The 9,526-nt window shown below is 46.5% G+C and overlaps 1 protein-coding gene across 1 annotated transcript; it reads left to right on the top strand.

Moving 5' to 3' along the window:
* The first annotated feature begins 2,838 nt into the window (after positions 1–2,838).
* Cxcr2 (C-X-C motif chemokine receptor 2) lies at positions 2,839–9,211 on the top strand. Its single transcript, NM_017183.2, has 2 exons — positions 2,839–2,947; positions 8,002–9,211. Exon 2 carries the CDS (start codon positions 8,021–8,023, stop codon positions 9,098–9,100), a length of 1,080 nt encoding a protein of 359 aa, NP_058879.1. The 5' UTR covers positions 2,839–2,947; positions 8,002–8,020; the 3' UTR covers positions 9,101–9,211.
* Positions 9,212–9,526: the final 315 nt, after the last annotated feature.

Consider the following 9,526-nt stretch of genomic DNA (forward strand, 5'->3'; position numbering starts at 1 on the left):
TTCTCAACGTGTGGGTCTTGACCCCTTTAGGTGGCTAAATGACCCTTTCACAGGAGTCATACATACATCAGATATCCTGCATATCAGACATTTACATTACAATTCATAACAGTGGCAGAATGACAGTTATGAGGGATCAGCAAAAATAATTTTATGATTGGAGATCACCAGAAGATGAGGAACTGAAAGGAGCACAAGGGTTGCAGCATTAGGAAGGTGGAGAACCACTGATCTAGGCGTATTGAGTTTGAGGAGCTGAAGGGAGACTGCAGGTGACCAGTACACATGGTGTTGGGGCCTAGAAAGGAAGCTGGGGACAATAGGTTCTAAAGACACTGTCCCGTGGTTCTAGCTGAAGCCACAGAGGCTGGCAGACTCACCGTGAGAGCTGACAGACTGAGAAGACCAAGGTAAAACCTCAAGGCAGATGGCACACATTACCAAGGGTAAATGTGAAGAGAACAAGCCGACGGGACTCAGTTGTGTAGAAATGAAAGATGTGAACGTCACTTTCACCGTAAAGTTCAAAAGCATCCAGTAGACTCAGTGGAGTAACTCAGCAGTAGAGTTCCTGAAGTATGTGGAGCTCTGACTTCAGTCGACAGCCTCAAAATAAACAGAACTGCTGAGACACTCAGCCAGTGGAAGCACTCATGGCCAAGCCTGACGACCTAGGTTTGATCCCTGGATCACGCCTAGAGGAGGAAGATCAGCTCCCATAGTTTGTCCTCTGACTCCCATGCATGTGCTGTGTGACACACATGTGCCTCTCACACAAAACAAGAGCATGTAGAAATGATTTAAATAAATAAACCAGGGGTTGGGGATTTAGCTCAGTGGTAGAGCACTTGCCTAGCAAGCGCAAGGCCCTGGGTTCGGTCCCCAGCTCAAAATAAATAAACAAACAAACAAACAAACAAACAAACCAAAAGCACGGCAAGCTGAGAGGAGGTTAGGTTAACATGTCTAACAGATGTTCAAAACGTTATACTCACAAGTTATGTAGAGTTTCCACAAAGCAATGACCAAAAAAAAAAAAAATCATAATCCACTGCAAAAAGAAAACAGATAAGAATAAGTAATTCACAAAGGAGACTACAGGTAGAGCATACAGTTTTAGGGAAAGAGACTCAGCCCTGCCTGCCTACAGGCAAACAGGGATGGGCAAACAGCAGTCAAGCAGGCTGCTTCGATAGCAGGGAAACCTAGCCACTGAGTTAAAGACCCAAGGAGAATCCAGAAGTCTCGGTTTGTCAGCGCTCGAGTGTCAGGTGACCAGTTGATGGAGTCTACCACTTTACAAGGTCCAGGTGAGGGACCGCCACCCTTCCCTCTGTCTGGCATGTCACATGAGTTCTTGGGTCTGGTTTCCTTGATTTGATTTTAAAATCGGGTGTTTCTTTTCTTTTTTTTTTTTTTCTTTTTTTTTTTGGTTCTTTTTTTCGGAGCTGGGGACTGAACCCAGGGCCTTGCGCTTCCTAGGTAAGCGCTCTACCACTGAGCTAAATCCCCAACCCCAAATCAGGTGTTTCTACGGTCTCAATTCATCCCCAACAAATTCGTAGGGCAACACCGTTTTTATTCTTTTTTTTTTTTCTTTTTTTTTTCTTCTTTTTTCTTTTTTTCGGAGCTGGGGACCGAACCCAGGGCCTTGCGCTCGCTAGGCAAGTGCTCTACCGCTGAGCTAAATCCCCAACCCCACCGTTTTTATTCTTAGGAATGCCATTCATCAATCTATGCTATGTCGGTGGCAGATGGTGTGACTTGAGGTTCCACACAATGGGGCATAATCAAAATAGGTTCAAAAAGTGCCGCTTAGGGCAAAAGATGTCCCACTGTTTTTGTACAACATGGAGTGCCTTAGAGTAGGGTGTAGCCTGATCTCACCAATGTGGATGGTGGTTATCATGGGGAACGATTTGAGTGAAGAGAAACTTCTAGGCACTACATATGTGCTTTTGAATTCCTTGTCTCTCTCCAATCTGCTTGCCTTTAGATATTATTTTGCTAAAATGAAAACAATTCAACTGAAGAAAAAAGGTTGCCAGGGATACTCCCCACTCCCCAGCCTAGGCATCTCTGGTCGCCTTCACGGAGTGGGAAAGGAAGCCCCTTTGTAGCAAGTTGTGGAGCAGCAAATGAGAGGAAGGGGAGGAGGAACAGAGTAACTGCAGAACAGAGGCAAAGGGTTCTGAGACAGAGGGAGAAGGGCTAAGTTCAGGCTGACTGTGAAGAGACAGTTGTGGGGCTGGGGATTTAGCTCAGTGGTAGAGCGCTTACCTAGGAAGCGCAAGGCCCTGGGTTCGGTCCCCAGCTCCGGAAAAAAAAAAAAGAGAGAGAGAGAGAGAGAGAGAGAGAGAGAGAGAGAGAGAGAGAGAGACCGTTGTGGCAGAAGGCAGCTCCTCATGAGGGGTGGGGGTTCACAGAGGCTGCCAGTCGGGGAAGGAGCTCACAAGAAACGAAAGTGCCAAGCAAAGCACCGGCTCTCTTGCCTGAGAGGAAGGAAGAAAGGAAGGAAGGAAAGAAGTGCAAAGGCAAGTTCAGCCAAGTCCATCAGCAGGGTCTGGGGCACCCACGTCTTCCTTGTTAAAAAGGAGGCATAGGCTGGGAAGGAAGCTGACCTCCACCTTCAGATTGGCAGGCTTCTCTAGAAGCCATCAGAAGGCATGAAAATCCCAAGAGCTCACCTCGGAATCACCAGGTGAACCTGGGCCTGGAGCCAGAGTCCCAGAACAGACTAGCTGCTCCTCTGTAGGACACCTCCCTTGGGGGTTGGACATTTGGTCCCAAGGGCCTCTAGGACTTCCCCATTGATAGCCCAGGTCAGTAGTTTCCACATCACAGCTGTCTCACTTTCTTCCAGTTCAACCAGCCCTGACAGCTCCCAAGCCTTGAGTCACAGAGACTTGGGAGCCACTCCACTCCCAGCATCGTAGAGCTACAGCAGGTAGGAGAACTAATTGGTCACTGACTGGGGAATGAGTATATTTCTGGTAGAAGGGACCAGGAAACTCTGCCTTCCCTGGAGCGCTGGGAAGCGGCATGCTGTGCTGTAGACTCTCAGAGCTGGGGTCTGCATCTTCAGTTAGCTGGTGCTAGAGGAAAGCACTTTTTACCATAAGCATGTTCCGTATCCGCGGATCCGCACGGCGTAACACAGAAGCCACTGGTCACCTGTGGCCACTGAGCCCTTGAAATGTAGCAGTAACAGCCACTTAAGTAAATGTACTTATTTTTTTAAGTTGTGTGTGTGTGTGTGTGTGTGTGTGTGTGTGTGTGTGTGTGTGTGTGTGCGCGAGCGCGCGCTGCAGTATACTCGTGGAGGTCAGTTGATAGTTTTGTGGAGTCAGTTCTTCACATGGGGTTCCGGGGATTCAACCCACCTGATGAACAGCAAGTGCTTTTGCCAGAGGGACTATCTTGGCTTTTCATTCAGAGAACTAAATAACTGGGCTACAGCTACAATTCTGGGCAGGAAAGACCTGAGACAAATTCTTCCAGGAGAGCAACAAGGCCCAGAGAGAGATGTTACTCTTATCCTGATCTCTGAGAGCAGGACCCAGATTAAAACTCTTTTTTAAAGAACAAAACTATGTGTCATAACCTACATAGTAAGACAAAACAAAATTAAAAAGGAAGAGGAGGAGGAGGAGGAGGAGGAGGAGGAGGAGGAGGAGGAGGAGTAAGAAAAGGAAGAAGAAGAGGAAGAAGAAAAACAGAAGTGGTCAGTTGACAAGTGCCCAATCTGTGTTCATTTCCCACACCGGTGGTATTTGATTGTCTGGGATGAAGCAATTACCTATGGAGCTAGGAAGCCTGAGGCTGGCTGAGGCCGGCACCCTGCCCTTGTGGCATTTGACAAATAAAAAATGTAAGAGCAGACTTTAATATCCATTTTAAAATGTTTACCACCCAGTTCAGCTGTGTCACTCAAGGTAAGTTGCCTAACCTCCAGGGACTGTGTTTCCTCATCCAGAACATGCCGACTTCATTGATGTGAGGGTTGAAAGTTAAAATAAATGGAAAAAAAAAAAAAAACCTTTGCCTATGAGGCAGCAAGTCAGTCAGCCGCCCAGACTACAACCAGACGACAACTAATCTGACAGGCATTATCCAGGTCAGAGCATGTGAAGGCACCACAGGAGTCAGCCTTGAAAACTAGGTAGGCTTGCTTCTCTTCCTGACTCATCCTCTGACTGAGGATGTGATGGGAGAGGCTAGTCATCTGTAGATACACTATCTCCATTCTAAGAATCACAGTACAAGCTACTGCTGTGTTTTGCGAGTGTGCATATATGCATGTGTGAGTGTGTGTGTGTGTGTGTGTCATAATTACCATTCGCTACCAGGTTTTAGTGTTCACTGGCCCAGTGTCATTGCATTCTTCCCTGACAGAAGAGACCAGATAAACACGAAGGAGTGATTGCTGAAGCTGGACTCAAAGATCTTGTCCCTAGGGGAGACCACCTCGGTGAATGTGAATGTGTCTGTGCTCTAGACTCTGGGATGCAGGCTAAATAGAAGGGATGGAATTTCAACACGGCCCCTTGGGCTTGTTGGGAAGGGAGCAGATAACGGATCTAAGTGACTCTACCTTTAGTAATCCTGTCATTTGTAAATCACTAGCAAAGGTGACAAGATACACTCCTGGTGTCAAGTTTCCAAAATGTGTTAATACTGGGTCGGGATTTTCACTTTTACCAAAAGGCTGTTTTCAGAGGAGAAGGGGTTGGTTCCCAGAATGGGTCAGCAATGCCCTGGAACTGAAATCCTCAACTTGCTGCCAAGTATATGAGCTGAGAAAGCACAGCAACACCCAAAACTGGACATATGGTTGGCACAGGTACTTCGAGAAAAGCAAAAGATGAGGGAGAAAGGGTTGGACCCCCGTATAGGGCGAAGCTGCTCAGAGGTACACAGCGAGGCAAGGAGGAAGAGTCTGGGTGCCTTTGAAGAGTTTAGAGGAGAAGAAAAAACAAACCGCTTCCAGTCCAGGGAGGAGAGTGGCTGGAAGTGAGTGCCAGGATCTCAGAGTTCATCTCAGTTGCCTGCTTGAACTGCCCCACTTGAACCAGAAAGAGCGACGACGGTTCAGCCAAATGGCAGATAGGGTCCCCGGGGCTGGCTGGAGGGAGGAGAATTAGAGCCCCAGCTGCAGGAGCCAGAGGCTTGGAGATCATAGGGAAGAAGAGACAGCTGCCTTCTAGCGCAAACTCCTTCCTCTGCCGGACCTGTTTCCTCCCCACGGAGACCTGGAAAGACAGGTTAGGATACCTCATTGGGTCACTTCCCAATATGAACTCTCCAGATGACTCCATCCATGGGCGCTGGGCTGAGAATTCACACTTAAAACATCCCACTCACCTCACGCCCTCGGGAGCTCCTCCCCTGCCTCAGCAATCTGATCCATCCCTCACTTCCTCTAGAGAGCTCCACAGTTCACACCTTAAATGTATCACAGGTGAAAAGCCAGCATCCCGGTGAGTCTGGAGCGCCCCCTACCACCGCCTAGAATTTCACTCACGGCCTGACCATGAGTGTGTGCCCCATCCCTGGCTTGACCCCTAAACATTATGTCTACTTAGCACAGAGGAAGAACTTCTGATCCTTTTTCTGCCCCCGCCCCCCTCCAAAAACTGCTTAGAACTGCTTGTGATCCAGGCCCTACCCTTGGCCTGCAATTTTCCCAAGCCTGCCTACCTTCCTTGCCTGGGCTGCAATTGGGTCTGGAGATAGATGTGCCAGGCACTGAGGACTCACACCTGAGCAGCACGTATGGACTGTGTTTCTACAGAGGATGGGAATTGGGGTCACAGTACAATGACTTGGTTATCTGTTATTGACGTGTTTCCCAGCCATGGAGCTTCTGGGTTAGTGAGAGTTCCGAGGGGCTGGTACTTCCATTAATCCAGGAGCCCCCACTGCATCACGGAGGACATGACAGGGCCCTCAGCTGAAGATGTTTCCTTTACCATTCCAGCAATAGCTATTTCATTCATTTGCAGCCTAAGGGATAGCAAAAGATGTTGGCGCCCAAGCTCCCATGCAATGAGAGGGGGCTGTGCTCACATTGACTGAAAGATAATTCAAGATCTTAGACCTATGGGTTTGGGGCTCTGTGGTAGAGTGTGCACTAGGCATGTGCAGGGTCAATCTTCAGGAAGAACAATAAAGCAAAATGCTTAGGAGTGAACACACCTAACATAACAGGTATGATCTTCCAACGATAAATTAAAGGCAGTGCGTGGCGTGGATAAACTAATGGCATAAAATCCAGCTGTGTCAGGACAGCCCTGTGGTCACCAGCGAACACAAGCTCATGATAGCACTTGTGGTGGCCAAGGGAAATCTTGCACAAAGCAGATCTCAACTGTTATCCTGCATCCTTTCCTCTGTGCCTTCAGCCACAAATGCATCCCTTTCAGAGATCAGTACATTAAAGCGAAAATATCAACCCTGTCCCCTCACCCATGGCTGTGCATGGCTAGTCCCTCCTGGTCCTCTCCTCTGAGAGTCTGCCCTCCATCCTGGCCTGCAAGACCTCCCGATGGAATATTGAGCCTGCCCTTGCTACCTAGGAGTGGGAGCTGCCCTCAAAGTCCTGCATTTATCTCTTTACTGACCAAATTCAAGCTCCCGTTGGGGAGCAAGCTTTTACCCAACAGGCCACTTCCCCAACCTCAGTGATTTGGTTTTCAATCTCGTGATTGTTGTTACTGTTTTGTTGTTACTGTTTTGTTGTTACTGTTTTGTTGTTACTGTTTTGTTGTTGTTTTGTTGTTGTTGTTGTTGTTGTTGTTGTTGTTGATGATGATGATGACAATGATGGTGATGTTGTTGTTGATGACACTGGTGATGACAGTGGTGGTGGTGATGTTTTGAATGGGATCTTATATAGGCCAGGATAGACTTGAATGAACTGCTTTGTAGCCAAAGATGACTTTAAAGCCCCGATATTCCTCCACTCCCAGTATGCTGGGTGCTGGGATTGATGGCAGACGCTATCATACCTCGTTTATTCAGTTCTGGGAACCCTATCTAGGACGTTGAAAGTCTCAGGTGATCATTCTACCCCTGAGCTCCACCTTCGCCCATTTTTGTCCTTTTTTATGTGCATGGGTGTTTTCACCTTCAAGTATGTGTGTTTACCATGTGCATGTCTGGTGCCTGAGGAAGACAGAAGATCCCCTGGAACTGGGGTTACCGGGAGTTGTAAGTCGCCGTGTGCGCTGAAAACCAAACCTACGTGCACTGCAAAGAGCAGCCAGTGCCCTAACCACTAAGTCGTCTCACCAGCTCCATTCTTTGTTATTCTTATGATTGCTTTAATAGCTGTATTCGCTTTGTAAGATCGTACACTTTTTTAATGTTTTACTGGTACATTTTGGTTATGTATCTAATGAGTTTAACTAAAACATTTTCATACATGTATGTATATATACATATTTATGTATATGTATGCATGTGTATGTATATATAATATATGTGTATATAATATATAACATATATATATAAACCATATAACATATATATATAAATCATATATATACATATATATTTTTGAAACAGGGTCTTGGTTGACCTCAAACATTCTGTGTAGCCAAGGGTATATAAATTTTGTATATAGAGAGATATACATACATATATAAATTATACTACATATATATGATATATAAAATATATACACATACATATACATTATGCATATATGTATATATAACTTGGCTACACAGCAAGTTTGGGGCCAACCAAGACCCAGTTTCAAAAAAGAAATCTTAAAGAGAACTGTAGTTTTTATCTCCCCCAAATATCTCACTTATTATTCGTTATTATTTTGTCTCAAATGCTTACTGCTGCCATTTACAAACTTGAAGGAAATAGTGTGTTCCTTGCAATATACAAGCAAATGGGAAAATCCTAATACCCCAGTTTCTTGGGGGGATAGACAAGAACTGGGGTGACTTTGCCCTAGAGTAACCTTCATCTCTCCTCTATTGACAGGATTAAGTTTACCTCAAAGATGGGAGAAATCAGGGTGGATAATTTCAGCCTTGAAGACTTCTTCAGTGGAGATATTGACAGTTACAATTACAGTTCTGACCCGCCCTTTACTCTGTCAGATGCTGCCCCATGCCCCTCAGCGAACCTAGATATCAACAGGTATGCTGTGGTTGTCATATACGTTCTGGTGACTTTGCTGAGTCTCGTGGGAAACTCCCTGGTGATGCTGGTCATCTTGTACAATCGAAGCACCTGCTCTGTCACCGACGTCTACCTGCTGAACCTGGCCATTGCTGATCTGTTCTTTGCCCTGACCTTGCCTGTCTGGGCTGCATCTAAAGTAAATGGATGGATTTTTGGCTCATTCCTGTGCAAGGTATTCTCGTTCCTGCAGGAGATTACCTTCTACAGCAGTGTTCTGTTGCTAGCCTGCATCAGCATGGACCGCTACCTGGCCATCGTCCACGCCACAAGTACACTGATCCAGAAGAGACACTTGGTCAAGTTTGTGTGCATCACCATGTGGTTTCTCTCACTAGTTCTGTCCCTGCCCATCTTCATTCTTCGGACTACTGTTAAGGCAAACCCTTCTACCGTAGTCTGCTATGAGAATATAGGTAATAATACATCCAAGTGGAGGGTGGTACTGCGCATCCTGCCTCAGACCTATGGCTTCCTCCTGCCGCTGCTCATCATGCTGTTCTGCTATGGGTTCACACTGCGCACGCTCTTTAAGGCCCACATGGGGCAGAAGCACCGGGCCATGCGGGTCATCTTTGCTGTGGTCCTCGTCTTCCTGCTCTGCTGGCTTCCCTACAACATTGTCCTGTTCACAGACACCCTCATGAGAACCAAGCTGATCAAGGAGACCTGTGAACGCCAGAACGAGATTAACAAAGCTTTGGAAGCTACTGAGATTCTTGGCTTCCTCCACAGCTGTCTTAACCCCATCATCTATGCCTTTATTGGCCAGAAATTTCGCCATGGACTTCTCAAGATCATGGCTAATTATGGCCTTGTCAGCAAGGAGTTCTTAGCCAAGGAGGGCAGGCCTTCTTTTGTTGGCTCTTCTTCAGCGAACACCTCCACTACCCTCTAAGACTGTTTACTTAAACTGTGGCCCCTCTGGGTTCCTTCTTGTCCTTCAGCATGGCTCATTACCAGAGACTGTGATATTTGAATTGATGCAGTTCCCTCTACAGCTACAGGAAGATGGAGCCCCCATTGCAGATTTTAGAACCCCAGTGCTGGCTGTTCACTCCCTTCAATCTTGGTATGCCTACTGATAAAGTTGGTCCATCCTAACACTAGACACCAAACACTGTTTTCCAAGAAGCACACATTAAAATTGCAGCAAGATACTGCCTCAGAAGAGTTAGCGGTAAAAGGAAGAGATGGAGGAGAAAAAAAATAGCAAGTGTCATTGAGGAAATAGAAAAAAAAGGAACTTTTCTTTCACCTTTCTGGTAGATATGTCCCATAAGTACCCCATGCACCATGGGACATAGCATAGCAGTTTTCCATA

The sequence above is a fragment of the Rattus norvegicus genome, chromosome 9, assembly GCF_036323735.1.
Source record: "Rattus norvegicus strain BN/NHsdMcwi chromosome 9, GRCr8, whole genome shotgun sequence".
NCBI classification, from domain to species: Eukaryota; Metazoa; Chordata; class Mammalia; order Rodentia; family Muridae; genus Rattus; species Rattus norvegicus.